Genomic DNA, 20,031 nt, shown 5'->3' on the forward strand with positions numbered 1-20,031 from the left:
TCTCATCGCAGCAGAGTCCCAGAAGCACTTCACAACCGATCAAAGCTCCATCATGTGACACCACTAATTGGTGAGGGACTAGTGACGGAGGTGGACGTGGGTGGTGGCTGCTCTCTTTGTCTGGGACTCAGACCGGCAGTCAGCCGGGCGGAGATGACCGCAGACATCCGGACGACCTCTGACCTCAGGAAGGGGGTAAAGAGAGAAATGGAAATGGGGATAATCAAAGCGACAGCGTGGGGTGTCTGCAGGCTGAGAGGAGGAAGAGGAGGATGTGGAGGAGGAGGCCAGGGGGTAAACGACTGGGGGCCGGTGGCTGGAAGTGGACAGCGTGGGCTAATGATCCAGGATGCTCGGAGGAAATGAGGTGCACGGACAAGTAATCGGTGTGATCCGGAGCCTCCGTAACCCTGAAACCCTGAAATACACCGAGGAAAGAAGCATTTGGAAATTTAATTACAGTCCCGGGTGATTTCAGTCCTCTCAGTTCGGGGTTTGTGGTGCATTGAAACCACTGAGTGCAGCTGGAGATTTAGCAGCGCCGTAAGATCAGACTCTAGTGCAATAAAACGTTTTAGAGTTCAGGTGAAACTTCTGATTATTTCTTGGATATACTCCTGATGGTTTCAACAAAGTGGAAAGAAACAAAGAAACTGAGTTCAGGGTTATAAAAAAGATAGATGTTTATCCTGCAAAGGAGAAAAAGCTTACAATGCTGTGGATAAAGAAATCTATCCAAAACATTCATCATACTGTTCTTTTTATCTCATTTTATAACTGAATTATTGCTTCCTCTTACTTTATAGTAATTTTTGAAGAGGATATGTTGCAGCAGCTCTTACGCTCGCCCGTGACTTGAATGTGTCCAAAAAGGTTCAAAACTCATTCAACTTGCAAACCAGCTGAGAACCGGTTTGTTTTTCCATAGCTCGGGTGCTAAGAGGAGCCACGTCATTACGTTGCTGTAAACGTCAGTTATGTCAGCAACGCTCGGCCCACAAATCCACATCCAGAGGTGGACAGAGTACTCGACCCCAGTACTTGAGTAAGAGTACAAATACTACTGGTCAAAATTTACTCCGTTACAAGTAAAAGTATCTCAGTCAAAATATTACTCGAGTAAGAGTAGAAAAGTACTTGCTTTTAAAGGTACTTAAGTATCCAAAAGTAAATGCTTTTAAATTTACTTTAAGTAAAAGTAAGAGTAAGAGTAAGAGTACATTTCTTATTTTCCACATCAGTAAATTACTATATTTTTTAATTTTAATTTAATTTTAATTTAATTTTTTAATTTTGTCTGTGGTTTGTCTGTGCCCTCGTTTTTTACTCGGTCGAACTCAAACATTGAGTTAAGATACGGCTCATTATCAGACTCAGACGACTCAGCGGATTGTCTTTCTTCTCCTGACGCAGGCGTAGCCATTGTTGCGGCTCTGTCTTGACAAACGCAGGCTACTTTGGCGGTATCGTTTTGAGGAGGCTTGACGTATTTCCGCTTTACGTACATCCCAGTGGAGAGCGTGCACTGTGATAGGTCTCCTCCTTTGACAAAAACAGCTTGTGTCCAATAGGATTTTAGGGAAGAAGAAGAAAGAGCAGACCTGAAAGTAACGAGTACTTTTCAGCCTTCCTAGAAATTTACTCGAGTAAAAGTAAAAATATTTGTCTTGGAAATGTATTCAAGTAAGAGTAATAAGTACCAAAGAAATCTAATACTCAAGTAAAGTACAAATCCTCTGGATATGTACTTAAGTACAGTACTCAAGTAAATTTACTCCGTTACTGTCCACCACTGTCCACATCCACCTCCGAGATTAGTCCATCAAAACCCCAAAAACTGCTTGGTCATTGCCTGGTAGAAGCGTAAACTTTCTGATGAAGCAAAATTGGATTCTTATTTGTCACAAAAACGTTGTATTTCATGAATTGACATGAATAATTGGGGGAAAAAACCCAGTCTTCAGAACCCACTGGGTCACATGACCGGATGCTTGGTCCATTGCTATAAAGAGTCTATGGTGGATAGAAGCCTCCTTGCCTCTGTGGATCGTTGTGGGTCAGATCTATCATTAACGATGACAAAAACACCCAAATTGATAAGGAATAAAGAGCTGGGCTGTCGAAAGAGAAGTTGTTTTCTTTCTTTATCGCTCTTCTTCTGTTGCTAAATCCATGAATTTCTGGTTCTCACATCGGTGCAATCACTGGTGTTTTCTTTGATCGCAGGTGTTTTGTTGTTGTGGCAGCTATTTACAGCTCCAGTTTCAAGAAACATCTACTTGCCGTTCTCTTTGTCTCATCTTTAGTGTAAAATGAGCATCTTTGGTCCGTTAATTAGGAGGCTCAGAGCCGTGGAAGAATAGTTGTTAACCCTTAATGAATGCAAGTCTTTGTGGTAGCACTCTTAACCTTGCTGTAAAGTGTTTTCCCGCTGCTTTGCAGAGCAACAATGCCGTGTTGTGCTCCTCGGCATTAATTGCTGCTCTTCAGAGCATCAGGAGGGATTAGAGAAGGTTTAGGAGGAGAGACGAGGCAAACACGAGTGGAGGGCGTCCAGAGCCGGCCCAAGGCATAAGCGGAATAAGCGGCTGCTTAGGGTCCCGTGACCACTAGGGGGCCCCAAAATAATATAAAAATAACATTATTTTTTTATGTGGGAGTGATGATTCATACATTATTATTTCAGAACTAATTATTTAACTTAATATTTTTTAAACAATTTTCGTTTCCTTGTTTCTGGTACCTCTGCTCATTTACATCATAATTTAAGTATTTGTTTGATTTTATGTGTTTATTCTATTTGATGATGTCTGTTTTTGTACATTTGAATTTATGCTTATATGGAGAACATATTGACGAGGTATTGTTTATCTAAGTTGAGGGATTTTAATTATAGTTCTAGTTTTTGAAGTACTCTATTGTTGCACTTAATTGTTGTCGTTCCACTTCAAATAGCTGTTGCACATTGCTGTTCCAGTTTATTTTAAATGTCTTTAAATGTCTTTTATTTAAAACCAAAAATAAAGTAGATAACGTGTTTACAGTAAATGGTTTATAAATTATCTATTTGACTTTTAGTAAGCCTACACTGTAGATGAAACTCAGTATCACACTTAGTACTACATCACTTTAAATATTAAGTGTAAATCAACCCCAGGCCGCTCTCGTAACTGAATTTTCTCCCATTTCAGATTAAAAACCATAGATGGTAAAAACATGCCAGGCTGACAGTAGGATGATGGAAACAACACTGCTGCAACTGTGCAGCTCTTTGACCTTTTACCTGTTGCCTCTCTGCGTGGCCAGTAGGGGCAGTTGCTGACTTCATGGTCTTAATCCCTATGCATTACAATCTAACTACAGCAAAACGTTCTTACATCTAGTTTTACAAGTGTATTTATAATGACAGGGAAGAACATGAAATAAGTGTATAGTGGGTGTGTGAATGATCAATAATCAGTATTATTGGCAGTAATAGAGGGCCCCGGCTTCACTTACTCTGGTCAAACACGGGCGGGTTGTCGTTGATGTCGCTGAGCGTGATGTTGACGGTGGTGGTGCCGGCGAGGCCCCCCAGCTGTCCGCCCATGTCCTTGGCCTGGATGACCACGGTGTAGTTCTCCCGGGTCTCCCGGTCCATGTCGGCCAGGGACACCCGCACCACGCCTGAGGAGAGAGGGAGGCCAGGCAGAGACGGAGGTTAAGACGGAGCCCGGGTGGTGAATTAAAGGTCGGCGACACGACCGGTGATACAGATTAGGGTCAAGTGTCTGAGTGATGGCGTCCTAAATGTCAACGCTCCGAATGGACAGAAGACCTTTCATCAAGGATTGAACTTTTAGGCACCGACAACCTTCACCCACCCCGGTAAAATACTAAAAACACCGTACTTCATTAAAGTCTGGATTCGTTGGAGTGGACCAATCTGAAGTTCTGGACCAAAAAGTGAGGAAGTCACAGAGCTTCTTCTGGTTTTCATGGTTTCAGATTTGTGACGTGACCCTCATGATGCGCTTGAATTTCCACTTTTCTTTTGTTTCGCTCTTGAGAATATAGGTTTGATTGTTTTTAAAGTGATAATCAAGTGAAAAAAATAGGAGAAAGCACAATCCTGTAATTCATTTGGATTTGAAGCGTGTTATCCATTTAGATCCTGAGGGTTTGTGACATCACAGATCCCGATCAGCAGGTTTATCTTATCTTATCTGATCTGATCTGATTTGATCTTCAAGGAGGAGGTTAAGACGGAGCCCGTGTGGTGAATTAAAAGTCGGCAACACGACCGGTGATACAGATTAGGGTCAAGTGTCCTAATGGAGAGAAGACCTTTCATCAAGGATTTAACTGTTAGGCACCGACAACCTTCACCCACCCGATATAATACTAGAAACACCGTACTTCATTAAAGCCTGGATTCGTCTGGTTCCAGCACATCCCACAAGCGTAGTTCTGGATCAACAAGCTTCTTCTGGTTTTCATGGAACCAGTTTCATAGCTGGATCAGCAGGAATCAGCATATTTTACCCGTTTTCATTTTTACCTCGGCCCGTTTGAGGTAGTTTCAGATTCGTGACGTGACTCTAGTCCAATGATCCGCTTGAATTTCCACTTTTCTTTCGTTTCGTCTTGAGAATATAGATTTTGGTTGTTTTTAAAGTGATTATCAAGTGAAAAAAATAGCAAAAAGCACAACCCCAACCCATCAGGGCGGAGGTATAGCTATATTTATACCCTCTAGTATAGCTCTGCTAAATAAATTATAGATGCATTATTAATTTCATAATCCACTAGGTTTGGTGTGAAGCACTTTAGGATCAAAGATTCTATTCATTGTGTTATGTTATTGTTTAGTGTTGAACTATACTGTACTTAATCGTTCTATGTCGAATTGTCTTCTATATTGTTCAGTTTTCTTTGTTTTTGACTATGTATTCTGACTGCCACAGATGCAAAACGAATTTCTGAAAGGACAATAAATTGAAACTAACTAACTAACTAACTAACTAACCCTGTAATTCATTTGGATTTGAAGCGTGTTATCTATTTAGATCCGGAGGGTTTGTGACATCACAGATCCCGATCAGCAGGTTTATCTGATCTGATCTGATCTTTAACTCCACCCTGCATGTTCTTTACCTCTGATCTGGATCGTAAAAACCTGCAAAAACAATCTTTGGAAGAGAGGGGAGGAGACAAGCTAGAAAGTTGACTCCACCTCCTTAAACCGGTTGCTATGAACAACACTGACGAGGTTGGATAAGGATCTGTGAGGAATTTTGACCAAAGCATGTCACATTTCATTAAGACCTCGAGAAATTGTGTCGACATATCAAAACAATTTCTACATGAAAGAGAGAGAAAATATATCTGAGAGAAAAAAGCATCTCAGATCCTGCAGTCTGAGTCCTTCACCTTTAGACAGCTGCGGCGTTCTCAGTTTGACTCTTGGCCCGCTCATTTGCTATTCGATTTTAAGTTTCTCCTGCTCAGGAAATTAAATCAACACAGGGAGCATCTCAACAGGACGGAAAAGTTTGGCGGATATATTCGTGTGTGTACAACAAACCGGGGATGTTTCGAGTCTTTTGGATCATATTTTGGTGTTTGCTCTGAATACATATCCAGTGATGAGAGCGCATGAATGTTGAAATATTCAATCACAACTTTCGACTGTTTAAAATGACTCCGGAGCTGGAATCCTGGAGAGATCTTTACACCTCGACCCTCCGGCTTTTTCCATATGTACCTCATAACTAAAAATACGACTTCATGTTGGCTCAATCACGCCTTTCTTTTTAAGTTTGGAGACGTCCGTTGTTGAGGAAAAACCCATTACACACTCTTTAATATGTTCTTTCCAACCAGGTAAACAGCTGGAGTGAAACTGAGTGTCTAAGTTACCAAGAATATTTCACTAGATTTAATTAAACAGTCCATGCAAAAGGGTCAGAACATATATGAGGCGTCTCGATGCAGAATGACGATGAAACAAAGGAAGAATAATGATTTTTAAGGCATAAAAGATGATCCATTCTTACGATTCGAGTAGACAAAAACATCCTTAAGGTCAGTTTTAATCTTTTTGGGACAGACTACCAGTTTGCACACTTAGCTGGGCCAAGGCTATATTTTGTTGCTCTCAGCAGTTTTGGTTTAATCAAGTGGCCAAAGCTGAGTTTTCCATCACAGCCGTGTTGAACCCTGAGTCCAATTCTCCAGATATCTCGTCTATTGGGCTGTATATATCCCGTCCTCATCCTGCCACGCTGTAGCTCCCCTGTTGTCTTGATTCTAGTTGCGCTGTCTGCTTCATTGGCGTCCCAAAGGGGGGTTTCTTAGGCCCTCTCTTTGGACAAAATATCATCTTCTTAAGGCGCCACAAAGGAGCTTTGGTACTTTCTAGCTCAGACGATCCCTGAAGGGATGAAGGTCAGTCAAGTTTACGACTCTGTCCCTCAGTCTGGTTTCCACTGTGGCCATTACTTTCTCTGTGCGTCAGCGTTGTTGTTGCTCAACTCTGATACGGCAGTTATCGCTAGAATCAACTGGGAGTTGATTGGGAGACCAAACTTCCTTCGGCTGGATTTTGCTGTTAATAAGGATGGGGGACTGCAAAAAGGGGGCAACACTTCTTATAAGGGTAGCCGCGGGTCCTTAAAAACTCTTGAAAAGTCTTAAATTCAAGTTTTGCTAAAATAAGGCCTTTAAATGTCTTAATCTGTTTTACATCTCAATCCAAGGGTCTTAATTTTAGAGCAAATGTATCTAGTCATCATTAAAAAGTTTATTTCATCGTTTTGAGGAGAATCTCCTGCGGAGGTTCTAAATCTTTGTTGCCAGGTTGGGCAAGTTTCAGCCCATTTGGGCTGAAAAATATATATTTGGGCTGCTTTTCCTGGTTTTTACTAAATATTTAGGAGAAATTATTAACAAAAAAGTTTCCATTATGGCAGAAAATAATAGAAAAGTACACTATAAACTCACTGATGTTTTATTTGCTTTAATCTACTCAATTTAATTGTAGTCTTTGTTTGGAGTCTTAACTTTCATTGGCTATTTAGTGGTGTTGTGGAGCTTGAAATTCATAACGCAATTAATCATTTACGGTTTTCACATAGAGAATGTATGATTCGGGCTGGTTTTTCATTATTTTGGCGGGTTTTACATAATGTCTGGGTTGGAACCTGTCAGCCAGATCTGGCAACCTCGACCTCAGCGCTGGATTTCTTAGTGACTTGTCTTTTTGGTCTTAAATTTAGTTTGAAAATGGTATTAAAAAGTCTTAAATTTAATTAAGTCAAACTTGTAGACACCCTGTGTTAGGAGTAATCAAATATTCCTGTTAAAAGTCTTTGGTGTGACGTCATGAGGATGTTAACTTTGACCAAAGTCCATTGGTTCAGGCAGGTGTGGGCGGGGCTTGTCTGGGCCGGTCTGAGCTGTGCCGGGAAGGCGTTAGGAGAGATAGAGAGGGGGCGGCTGAATCTTCATGGTTTATTCAAATATCAATAGGTATTACATCATCCACAGATTCCTTAACCCTTCCTTCAAATAACCTTTCATTTCAGGTTTTTTCTTCTGCTAAAATATCTTAAATATCACAATAATTTTTGGAGGCTTTCATCCACAGTTATATGAAATTGTCCCTCGCATTAAAAAGTAATATCCTGAATTCAATTTTGGTAAGAAGAAAAAAAAAAAAAGGATTTCGACAGCATCATCTTCACTAGTAATACAATGTCCTCCCTGTGTGAACACGTAATCCCCTGGAGATGGTTGTATTTGTGTATATGTGCCTGCAGGACTTAAAACTGAGAAAAGCACACATTTCTCAGTGAAACTGAAATGCAACAACTACATTTTATTTTCAAAAAGACAAAATATGTGCTCTGACATCCACATACTGGCAGTGGCGTATGGATCTGCACTGGAGAGAGTCTAATTTCTCAAAAGATATTTCACAGAAGACCCGAGAGGCAGTTTCTGCAGCAGCGATGGTGAAACAGTATTGAATGTGGGTGACCTTCACCCTTTGACTCAACCGGACTTTTGTTTTTTCATCCCCCCTTTTGTCTAGATCCTATCTGCACTATTTTATCAAAAACCCATTCTAGCCGACCAAACTCGTACTGAACCAGAAAATGTGCTGCAGGATTCAGTCAAGGTCAAGTGATGCTTTGTGCTGCCGAGGAAAAAAAGCATCTAATAAAACAATAACAGCACATATAGCAGCTCAGAGGCTCTGAGCTGTGAGTGCTGAAGTTTTACATCGTGCTGGCGCCCATAAAAGCCTCAGCGATGTGCTTCCAGTCGACTCGGGCAGGCTGATTGATAGCTGCAGAACGGCCCAAGAGAAGTCTGAGAGGTTTGGCAACATACAAGCAAGCAAATGAGACGCTGTGTTAAACAAAGGGCAGTGAAACTAATGTGTTTGTGGAAGTGGGAGTGAAATTATGAAGGTTGCTCCAGCATTGTTGCTTCGGTTACAATACTGAAGGTAAATAGTGTTATCTAACAACATGTGAGCTACTTGACTTGCTACTTGATTTGTATCATTCATATCTGTTTTGTTTTGTTTTATTTTTATTGGGCCATTCATCTGGACTCTTTTAGACTTTCCTCCATATAGTTGCAGAGACTCGCTCCCATATGTTGTCATGTTGAAACAAGAAATGGTACCTACCAAGTACCTTAAATATCCTCTCACCTCTTTTAGGGTATAAAGGAAACTCCCACAGCCTTAGTAAACATGTTCTACCTATTTTCTGAATATATAAGATCCCCAATTTAACAAAAACTCTGATCGCTTTGCAGAATACTACGGAAGAGTATTAGGGCCATGCAGGAGAAAAAATATTTGAGAGGGGAAGATTTTTTTTTATTGTGCACATTGAGAAAAAAGTCGAAATGTCGAGAATAATGTTGAAATACAATTTTGTGAATAAAGTCGAAACTTCGCCTTCTCAACATTTCAACTTTATTCATGAAATTTTGACTTTTTTCTCGACATTTCGACTTTTTTCTCCAAGTGCATAATGAAAAAAAAAATCTTCCTCTAAAATATTATTTTTATTTTTCTCCTGCCTGGCTTTAATACTCTTCTGTAGAATACAGATGCAATGACTTTCAAATCTTATAAACCTCTAAGTTTTTTTTTTTTTTTTCACAATAGTACACAGAAAACAAGTCAAACTGACTCATGTTATTACACTTCAAATATATTATGTATTATACATCGGCTCAGGAACGTACTGCTGCTAATTCAGTTAAACAGCAGCAAACCAGGGATATGTTTGGGTATAAAAAGGGGATGTCAGCAAGGCCGGTTCTCCTAGAAGTAAGGATGAGCTGAGGTCTACTCATCTGTGAACGACTATGTACACAAATGGTTCAGATTCACAATAATTCACCAACCCTTGGAGGCCCCTCACTTTCCAGGGTCGATCCCATCTATGTAAGCAAAGAAGCCGCTAGACATCCAAATGCATTAAACACGGTAAACGCTTTTGTGTCTCAGTGGGAGGCAGAAACCGTTTGTGTCGTCTCGAGCAGTGATTCTCAACGTTTTTGCTGTTGTACCTACTATGCAATATTTATCTAAGTCGAGTACATCTTAAGCTGTGGCATCAGCGTCTGGATAAACTCTCTAAACAAGAAATAATTTCTATCTTTTTTTTTCTTTTTTTAAATATTTGAACTTTTGACTAAATATGGAAAAGCTAAAATGAATGTGACTGAAAAAAGAAGTTTCAATTCCATTAAATGCAAAATGCAGATTTTGTGGCTTCATGTGATAACTTTGATTCAGAAGATTTTCCTCTTAAAAAAAAAACAATAAACTCAGATGGCTTATTAATAAGGTATCCATGCTTAGCGGTGATTTGTCGCTGGGAAACTACCGGCCTCTCGCTGCCATTGGATCATTTCTCCTCCTAGGAGAAAACAGCACAAAGCAGTTGATGGGTTGCACCTTGTGGACGTAAATCCCATTAAAACGTTCCCCAATATGAGTAAATAGAACAAAACCAGAGTTTGTACAATAATAATCCTATTTTTTTTTGGTTTATTGGCAATTTTTATAATAATAATATGAATAATAATAATAATAATTTTCCTTTATTAGTCACACAATGGGGAAATTTACTAGTCTAGATCTGGCTAAGTATTGGCTTAGACATAGTTGTTTATAGTTAGGTTACAACTAGTTGCTCAGTTTGTTGATGCGCCTCGTCTTTCGTGCATTCAGTTGCAGTCGGACAACAAAGTTACATTCAGGACATGAGCCTTTCGCAGAACTTGGACCTGTTTTCAAAAAGCAGTTTTTTGGTGTAAACTCAGAGTGTGTTGAACCTGAAATGAAGGAAACTCCTAGTTTTAAAGCGAGGTAACCTGAGCCAGAGAGAGAAGTTTAAGCCACGCATGTTTCAGAGACTGAGATCCCATGTTACCATGGTAACTGTGCACATAAACTGGTCAAAAGCAGGTCATGTTCCACAGATTCTGTACAGTCCACTTCATAAAGCTTAAAACTTATTTTGTGACGTCTGAACGAGGACACATCCTTTCATCGGTGAAGAGGTTAGAAAGGAGTCTTTTGTGTTGCCAAAGTAAAAGTTTATCAAGCGTATGAATATAAATCCTTGAGGGTTTTTGTCAGAGCGGGACCGTTTTTTACACATTTACATGACCTGTATACATGTTCGTCTCCATCTGTGCCACACAAATGGTAAAATAAGACCTGAAGACTTTTTCTTTCTTTATTTATCTGTGTGAGTTTTATTCACAACATGAGACACTTGACTGATGGAGCTCCTCGATTTATTCTCTCATCTCGGAGTTTATCGATTCTTAAGTTAGTTTTTTTAACCCGTTTTGTTGAGTCTGCCTCCTGAACTGGGCCCCTGGTCATGGCTACGTATTATTCTTTACTCCAAAGAGACTACACATCCTTCTGGACCAGATATTAAAGCTCCAGACTGCTTTTCGTCTTTCATGGCCAACTCGAAAGGAAATGGTTAACCGACTACTTGATAAAAGTGTAATTAAAAATGTCCCAACATACTTTTGCAGACACCCAGATGTTTAGGGACTTTTATATATTTATTTATTTTGATTTAAACAAGGTGTGAGTGCTGTGCTTTGGTAAACATCGGCCGGCGCGGCACATTTCCTGACTTTCATTGTCTTCTGTGTTTGCAGATTTCTGTATTGTGAATAAAATATGGTCCTCTGAGACTGGCAAGTCATTTCTTTCTGCTATTATTTACACTTTTTACACAGCGTCCCTGCTTTTTTTGGAAATGGGGTTGTAATTATTTATTTACTAGACCTGCATTTGTGTCGAAACGGGTTCAGTTCGTCAACTTTTCAGACTTTCTAACATCAGTCGGCTATTACAAATTCATCTGGAGCTCATGAAACCATTAATGTGGCTGGTGACGTTTCGGAGTCTCCAGCCTCAGTGTGGTGCGGATGAAAACTGTGGTTGCCGTGGTGACAGATGAGAGATATTAGACAGGGCGTTGGGCGGCATGTGTGGGGCGGTACCGGTCTTGGCGTCCACCGAGAAGTAGGGCTGGCCCTCCAGGACGCTGTAGACCACACGGGCGCTGTTTCCGTACGTGGGGTCGTCGGCATCTGTGGCGGTCAGCTGGAGCACAGATGTTCCTGGGCAGAAAGTGAGGAGGAGACGGCGCCGGTTGTCAAGCGAAGGCAACGTATATCAGGGTGGAGTGCTTTTTCTTTTTGTTTTCACGTGTGGCCAGGAATTAAGTAAGGGATAATGCCTGACGAGGTGTCCATTAACATAAATATATGGACGACACGCGCCGTTTTCCTCTGCGAAGTCCATATATTTATGTTAATGTACACCTCGAAGGGCATTATCCCGCTTATACCAAGGTCACTTACCAAAAAACATCAATATTAAATCAGTTATTCATGATTTAATGTGTTTTCAGTTGAAATCATTAGTTTTATAACAAGCCACAGCTGAGCGGCTGAGCGACTATTTAATCTCTCGTCTGGAGCCGTTGTAACCTGGTAAGTTACAAAGTTTTTTAGCAAGCCATAACTCAGTTTCCTTGGTTACACATGAGGGTTTGACTAACACCTGGAACAATCACTACCGTCCCATAAGGTCCTTATGCAATGGACACCGTGTTGACTTCTCCAGTAACTAGGACAGACCTGAGATATGACTTAGCAACGGGAGATATTCTAGTCCGCTCAGCTCCGCTCGCCTATGGTACAGTAACTAACAGTAAATATATTTGTTTCAAAGAATCAAAGTCAACAGATAGTTTCCTAAATCGTTTTATTAAGCTATTTTTATTTTGAAATTACAAAACCACTCATGTCACCGTCCTGCGGTAGCCGGCTCTGAATCTCCGTTGCCGTGGTTACCACCTGGCAGTTGATCCAGCTCAATGATATTAAAGATATCAGGCAATTTGACCAAACTTGTTTTCTAGGTGTCCATTAACACTTTTAATGGACCCCTGCTAGCCCAGGGGTCGGCAACCCAAAATGTTGAAAGAGCCATATTGGACCAAAAACACAAAAAACAAATATGTCTGGAGCCGCAAAAAATGAAAAGTCTTAAAAAAATCTTCTTAGAAAAAATAGTCTTAGAAAAAATATTAGAGAGGGGAAGATTTTTTTTTATTTTGCACTTCAAGAAAAAAGTCGAAATGTCGAGATTAATGTTGAAATACAATTTCAAGAATAAAGTTGAAATTTCGCCTTTTTTCTCAATATTTCAACTTTATTCAAGAAATTTTGACACTTTTCTTCAACATTTCGACTTTTTTCGAAATCGTACTTGAACATTGTCGACATTTAAACTTTTTTCTTGAAATTTCGATTTTTTTCTCGAAATTGTATTTCAACGATCTTGAAATTTTAACTTTTTTCTTATCATTTGTACTTTTTTCTCGAAATTTCAACTTTTTTCTCGACATTTCATCTTTTTTCGCGACATTTCAACTTTTTTTCCGTCATTTCGACTTTTTTCTCGAAGTGCACAATAAAAACAAATCTTCCCCTCTCAAATATTTTTTCTCCTGCATGGCCCTAATACTCTTCCGTACAATTATTTGTTAATCTTCGTTAAAATGTTGAAACGTAATATTTATTCTACAAATTTTTACAGCATTGGAAAACGTTAAGAATGTTTTTGTCATGTTTCTCCTCCTACAGAAACCATATTAAAACAAAAAATGTATTTCCCTCCCCCATCGATTTCCATTTTCAAACATTTTTTAAAAAGCTCCAGGAGCCACTAGGGCGGTGCTAAAGAGCCACTAGGGCGGCGCTAAATAGCCGCATGCGGCTCTGGAGCCGCTTGCGCGGGTTGCCGACCCCCGTGCTAGCCAATCAGAATCGAGTATTCACACAGACCGTGGTATAATGGAGTTTAACTTCTGCATCTTACCTATCTTGGACATTTCGGGCACCGACGCCTGGTAGGGCCCGTCCAGGAACTTGGGCTCGTTGTCGTTGATGTCCTGGATCTTGACGATGAACTGGGACTCGGGCTCCAGCGGTCTGTCGGTCAGGCGGTTCCGGGCCTGGGCACGGAGGACGTACTGCGACTTGACCTCGCGGTCCAGCCTCTGGATGGCGTGGATGTCCCCGGTGCCGTCGTCGATGGTGAAGGTGGTGCCGGCGCCCTCACCCGACAGGATGTACTTGATGGAGCCGTCACCTTTATCCATGTCGGAGTGGAGCTGCAACGTTTACAAAAGGTGTCAGTTCAGTAATCTGGGCATCTGGAAATACTTAAAGGAGCTTGAGGCAGGATTTATGAAAAACATTCGTATACGTTTTAAGTTTTCTAGTAATAATGTCAGATGAAGCGTTCCAAACCCAAAAGAATGAGCCCTCTAGTGTATCTCTCCGTTGCCTTGAACAGGGTGTGTGCTGCAAAATGTGCTGCAATTCGGGCCCAAATTTCCCACGCTGGGCTGCGGATGTGACGTCACATGACGCTGCATGCGCGTTCTCCGCGTTCTCCCGTGCCGGCTTCACTGTTGGCTGCAGTACCCCCGACGGCCATCGTGGTGAAGGGTGGCGCTAGAGAGTCTCATTTCTTAAAAGGAGCCTCATGCTCCTTTAAGTACCGCAGAAGAACGTCTTAATACCTGCACAAGGTGCAAGTGAGACACATTTAACATGCTGGACATTGTGCAGCTCAGTTGTTGTAAAACTGGGTACAATTTTTCATTTTACCCAAGTAATTGTGTGTTTTTGAAAAACATTATTGCATTTGCATCATCAGCCAGTAAGCCGACTCTATTATCAACGTTATTTCAGTAAGTGAGTATTGTCAAAAGCCTGGAGCGCCTAGTCTAATGTATAAATGGCATCCATATTTCTTTATTTGTTTAAAGATACCATTAAAGGTTCACCTTAATGCTGCAACAACTTATTATGTTTTTCTTTAATGATGATTATTAAAGATTGACCAACAATTGTCCATCAGATTCATTGGTCCACGCCTGATGTTACTGTGTTTTCAGTTTGAATCCCAATTCGGAGACTGAAAAATACATGTAATCGTTTACACTTTGATTAATCAGTGATAAGAGTTTTTTGAACGGGCAAATAATCCACAATCCATCAAAAGAAAGGTGGAATAAACTGTTAATCCGTTTCTTCCACCGGGAACCTTAAAATGATCCCACAGGAGTCCAAATCTCTGCAACCCCCCCCTCTGGCCACCTCAGTGTCCGCTCCTCTCTCTGTTCTTCATTCTCTCCGTCTGTTCTCTCTTTTCCTGCCCAGCTGGTCTTCAGCAGGAGGGTCCCCCCTTATGATCCAGGTCATGTTCCAGGTTTCTTCCCTCCTAAAGGGGAGTTTTTCCTTGCCTCTGTTTGGCTTAAGGTTTTTCTCCCACTAGGGGAGTTTTTACCTGCCAGTGTTTATGTTTATGTAATAATTGCTCAGGCGTTTATGTTCTGGGTCTCTGGAAAGATCCTACAAACAACTTCTGTTGTTATAAATAAAATTAAACTGTAATGAACTTGTTTGAACCACATAAATGAGCTTAACTGAATCAGACGTAAACATATCTACAGTGTTGATCATGCGGTACATGTGACATTTACACGTACATTACCATTAAAAAAGTTCTTGTTGCTCAAATAGAAAGTACTGAGAAGGCATTTAACCGTCAATAAGCCAAATGTTGAACCATGAAACTAAACTGCTCCTCTATATAAAGTAAATAATAATATTTTATATATTCCCTTCAAACTGAATCTGAAAGCACATTAATTGTAATCATCTGGGTGGATTGTGGTCAGATGTATATGACTAGTTTGTTGCTATGGCGGCAGCCCTGCAATCAGGAGCATTTTGTGGCCCCTAAGTGCAAATGTCAGCGTGATGATGTGCAATCAGCCTTCACTTTGCAGCATGAGAGTTTTTGCATACGGCGAGTACTTGCTGCCTTCCCGTCACAGTCACACTGAAAGCCCGTATTGGCGTCTGTCTTGCGAGCGCGACGTAACGCTGCGTGGGAAAAGAGTACTCAAGAGACTTGCCTGGCTTTTCATCATCGGCGGCGTCTGAGTGACAGAAGCGAGGCTTAAAAGTCTGAATATTTACCATTTAACAACCTCTTTAAACTCCATCTTTCATTCCCGAGCTGCACACAATGCAGCTTTCCTATCGTTCCCGGGCAACACGTTCACCTGAACTCTCTCCTGCAAAGCTCCCGCTCGGTCGCAAATAGATTTTTTTTAATCAAAACACCATTGAGAGCTTCAGACTCGTGTCTCGTGGTGATGCATCACAGGCTGGAGCTTTTCCTCCGCCTTCTCCTCTGATAATCCCTCCTTCCCTCCAAGGCCCTTTTGAAAGGAGAGAGTTTTACACCCGGGCTATCAATAACCGGCTTCATCTCCGGCCTAAATCCTGAACCTTCAATATCCCAGTGGCTCTGAATACGTCATTCCCAACCAGAGCAGCGGCGAGGGGGGAGACATTACGGAGGGAGGTGCTACGGCGGATCTCTCTGTCACTCTGTCATATCCTGCGGTGCTGCTCTGCTTTGTTCCTCGTCCTGGGTATCGGGTATAGCCCGGCCTGTCAGAGTCACTTACTCCATCCAGCCTGGAAAAATTAGGTTGGAAAGAATCCATAAGGGGGAGCTAAATTGGAAAGAGGAGGTAAAATGGATGCGAATACACTCCAGCGACTGAGAAAACGTTGATAGCAAACGAGGAGAAATCCGGCGGTCCTCCCAGGACTCGTCTGGCAGGTCGGGGAATTATCCTTTCAGGAATCCTGCATTTCCCTCAGTATTCCCAAGCGGAGGCGGCAAATTTGTTTCAGAACTCTAATTAAGCAGGTTTTCATCAGTCCCAAAGGGGATGGAGGGGATGATCTGTTAGTACAGCAGTGTTTTACAACCGAAGGCAGCGCCTTTTCTGTGTATAAGAGAAAACCTGCTTGATTACAAAAGAGAAGAGGCAGATTTTCAACTGCGAAAATGTAGGTAAAGTTTTCATCTTTCAGATGACAAGCAGAAACGATTTAGAGTTACACTTCACACACAGAAGCAGATCGACTACTGCTGTTGTTGCTTTTCTGCCAATATATAATACTCTTTTCTCTTTTCTTTACTCCTGTGGGAAAAATAAGATGCAATTTTCAATAAAGATTCATCTTATAGCAGTGAAGTGAATCCCGATTGATGAGAAATCGACCTTTTGAAACATATAAGCCCAGCAGCGATAGCGTGATGCTAGCAGGAGCCTGAAGACCATCAGTGGACTCCACTGTTGATGCACTAGAAGCCGTCACTGTTTGGGTTTCATCAATTTAGCTTGACAGTACATTATCGGGAAGTTCTCCAAGAGATCAGAAAAATTAGCCAAATGGGTACCAAAATACCATCGTGGGAATCGTTGTGGTTGACCTCGACCGCACGCCCTCATGTCCACAAAAAGATGTCACGGTTTGGTCAGTTCCTGTTTTATTTTGAAACCCGTGTCTGTGTTTCCGTTTCTGTCTTGACTTCCCTGGTTCCTGTCTGCCCTGATTGTCTGCACCTGTGTCTCGTCAACCCTTCTGTGCATGTCTGGTCTTGTCTTTTCTTGCTCCATGCTGTCCGTACTGTTTCTACCCTCCATGTTCCCGGTCTGGTTTCATGCAACCCTGCTCAGCAGCTTTGGGTTTTGTTTAAGTTCAAAAGTTGCAAAAGTTAATTTTGCAACTCCTGCATCTGGGTCCTATCCACCCAAGTCGTGACAAAAGGCGTTTATATGTCACAGGAATATTTAGGTTTGTTTGCACTCTTGTATGCATTTTATCTTGTTTGCAAAAGATAAAATGCATGTGAACTGAAAATCTGTTATAAATATCAATTAATATGACAAATTTGATTTAAAAACAGCATGGCTAGTCATTTATCATCCTTTCAAACCTTTTCTGCCGTTTAGTTCTTGTGTTTCCATCTCTCATATATCTAGTTGATTATGTTTTGTTTTTTATAATCATAATTTCATTTTCAAACACAGTTCACATGAAGTTAAACAGGAACCCTTTTAGTCGCAGCCCGCTGGCTTTTAGCTTCCGGGGCCGCTCCCTGCTGATGACGGCTCCGATAACAAACACTCACACTGCAAAAACTCATTTCTTAGAAAGTTAAAAAGCCTTGTTTCAAGAAAAAAGAAGACTGTTTTCAGACTATTTTGCTACTTTTAAGAGTTCTAGTCAAGAAAATCTTTCTTACTCCATTGGCTGAGATATTTCTGCTGAAAATAAGACAAATTCGACTAGATTTAGGAATATTAGGCTGATTTCTAGCAGGGCTGTTTTTGCAGTGCAGGGCGTTCATATGTACATCTAAATAAAGATATCGGCAACAATCTAGCTCAGGATTAAACATGTGCGAGAAGACGATTATTCAGTGAGGTGCATGCGACTCCACGACACTAGGTGGCCCCACAAGCACTTTTCCGGTTCCTTCTTTGTTCTTCTTCTTCTCTTACTGTGTTATTATTCTGGCTTTCGCTGTGTCGTCACTTCCAGAAGGGGGGGTCCCGGGGCATCGCTAGCTCGGCTAAGCGTGGGTTGGTATACATGCTGGAATAACTCGGATTAGGACGCATTATCTGGCACTAAAAGCTCAAGAGCTTCAGTTCGGTTCGAGTACAGACCGACTATGGTGTAAATACGGCTTTTAAAACTTCAATATCGGTTGGATTAAGGCAACAATTCTACTTTATGCTAGTGCATGTAAACATAAGGACTGATTACGCTCACGTTTGGTCCGCCTCTGTGGAACGCGGACTGAGCAAAGCGTTGGTTAAAGTCAGTTAACTCTACTGCGCCGGTCTGGCTACGGCTCAAAGTGGCTTTTATTCACAAACAGCATCCAGGGATTGAATCTAGATTTTTGTTTCATTCATTGAGGCTGGCCTTTGCCCACACGTGATCTACTCCTCTGCAGTCGTCCCTGCAGACTCCCGAGCTCCCCGATATATATCTCACGGTTTCCCCCGTTTGAAAGCCGGGAGGTGAAGCCTCTCTGCAGCACCTTCACTCAGGTGATCTTCAAATCAGTAACACCAAGTGAAAAGGTCATGCAGAAGGAGGATGAAACTTTAGTTTTTTCTCAGGTTGTGTTGGAGCGTGAGTGTGTGCTTGTTTGTTTGTTTGTTCGGTCGTGCTCGTGGCCAACACCGACCTTTCCAATATAAAGTGGCTCCAGTCCGGTGTACTCCTCCAGGACAAAGAACTGATTCCACACCCAGCCTCGCTTCACCCTCTGCAGCAGCGCCGAGCTTCCAGCGTTTCCCTCCTCTGCCGGGTTACCCAGGAGGCTTTGAGGCAGAACGGTCAGAATGCCAAGGGTCAGAGGGAGCAAAGTGCTCACAACGGCCGGGGGATGCGGTCGGACTCCCATCGTGAAGCACAGACTCCAAGCTGAAGACACTTTTCCCTCTTTCGTCACCAGTAGTTGGCTCCTGATTCCTGTCTCTCTGGCTGCTCCGGGCGTTCTAGGAAAAGAAAGAAAAAAAGAAAGAAGACAGATGAGTGTGAGACTCATGTCCTTTTGGACTCCTTCGTGTTCTCTGCTGGATGTATCAGCGCTGCTGGAAACCGGTGCTTGACACAGTCACAGCCTTCTCTGCTGCCTCCAGATTACCTCCCCACCACTGAGTTTTTGTTGAGTCGTAATGAGGTGTGTGTGTGTGTGTGTGTGTGTGTGTGTGTGTGTGTGTGGTGTGTGTGCGTGCACGTCACCCAGGAAGGACGAGAGACTTTTGAGAATAGCAGTGGACGTAACGTGAGAAGTGTTTGAAGAGAACTACAGTTTCCTTTTGCTGCCAGTAATTATGCAAACTTTGGGAAGTTTTTAAATCCTAAAATATTCCCGAAGTACAATTCTGTGCAGAAACTCTTTTAATATTGTCATATTTTGTGGAAAAACTCTAAAATACAGTTATAGGATAAGAATTAGAGGATAAAAATCTTCTAATTGCAATGGATTTATCTAATTATCAAAAGTTAAGTTACAAAAACACACATGTGGGCACCAATAAGCCCCCCATGGGTCTCTGAGGGCCATCAGCACTCAGATACTTAAGGAACCAATCACCAGCAGATGTGCAGTCCTTTATAACAGCAGACATCCTGGAAGTTTGCTTTAACACAATGCCAAAAGGGAAAGACACACGCAAAGGTGTTAGAGTCAACGATCTGGGAAGAGTTTTTTTTTTTTTAAACAGATGCCAATCTTCCCAGGACTGGATGTGACGGCATGGTCACGGTCAGGCCACCCAAGGTTCAAAGAAATACAAAAAAAAAAAGAGAAAAAAAAAAAAAAAAAACACACAACAACTACTCATACCCATATAAGATATTAAAGATCAGGAAAGTTAAATAAGAATCAAACTGTTCGAGTATGGGTTGTTTATAAGGATGCCAGGAGGAAGACCTCTTCTCTCGATGAAGAAAAAAGCAGCACGGCTTATATTATATTTGTAAATGTACAAAAACCTCACCGACCACTTT

At 41.5% G+C, this 20,031-nt stretch overlaps 1 protein-coding gene across 4 annotated transcripts in view; it reads right to left on the reverse strand.

Annotated features, from left to right (window-relative positions):
- LOC133423172 (cadherin-20-like) overlaps window positions 1–20,031 on the reverse strand; it is a 120,617-nt gene that overhangs the window by 20,853 nt on the left and 79,733 nt on the right. For all 4 annotated transcript variants that reach the window (XR_009770808.1, XM_061713318.1, XM_061713316.1 and 1 more), the window contains 4 exons: window positions 18,701–19,013; window positions 13,436–13,730; window positions 11,548–11,667; window positions 3,499–3,666 (listed from right to left, as the gene is read on the reverse strand). Coding sequence is in view for 3 of the 4 variants with exons in the window: in XM_061713318.1 (XP_061569302.1) it covers window positions 3,499–3,666; window positions 11,548–11,667; window positions 13,436–13,730; window positions 18,701–18,919 (802 nt within the window). In the remaining variant the exon portion in view is untranslated. The remainder of the gene's footprint in view (window positions 1–3,498; window positions 3,667–11,547; window positions 11,668–13,435; window positions 13,731–18,700; window positions 19,014–20,031) is intronic.

The sequence above is a fragment of the Cololabis saira genome, chromosome 22, assembly GCF_033807715.1.
Source record: "Cololabis saira isolate AMF1-May2022 chromosome 22, fColSai1.1, whole genome shotgun sequence".
Lineage (NCBI taxonomy): Eukaryota > Metazoa > Chordata > Actinopteri > Beloniformes > Belonidae > Cololabis > Cololabis saira.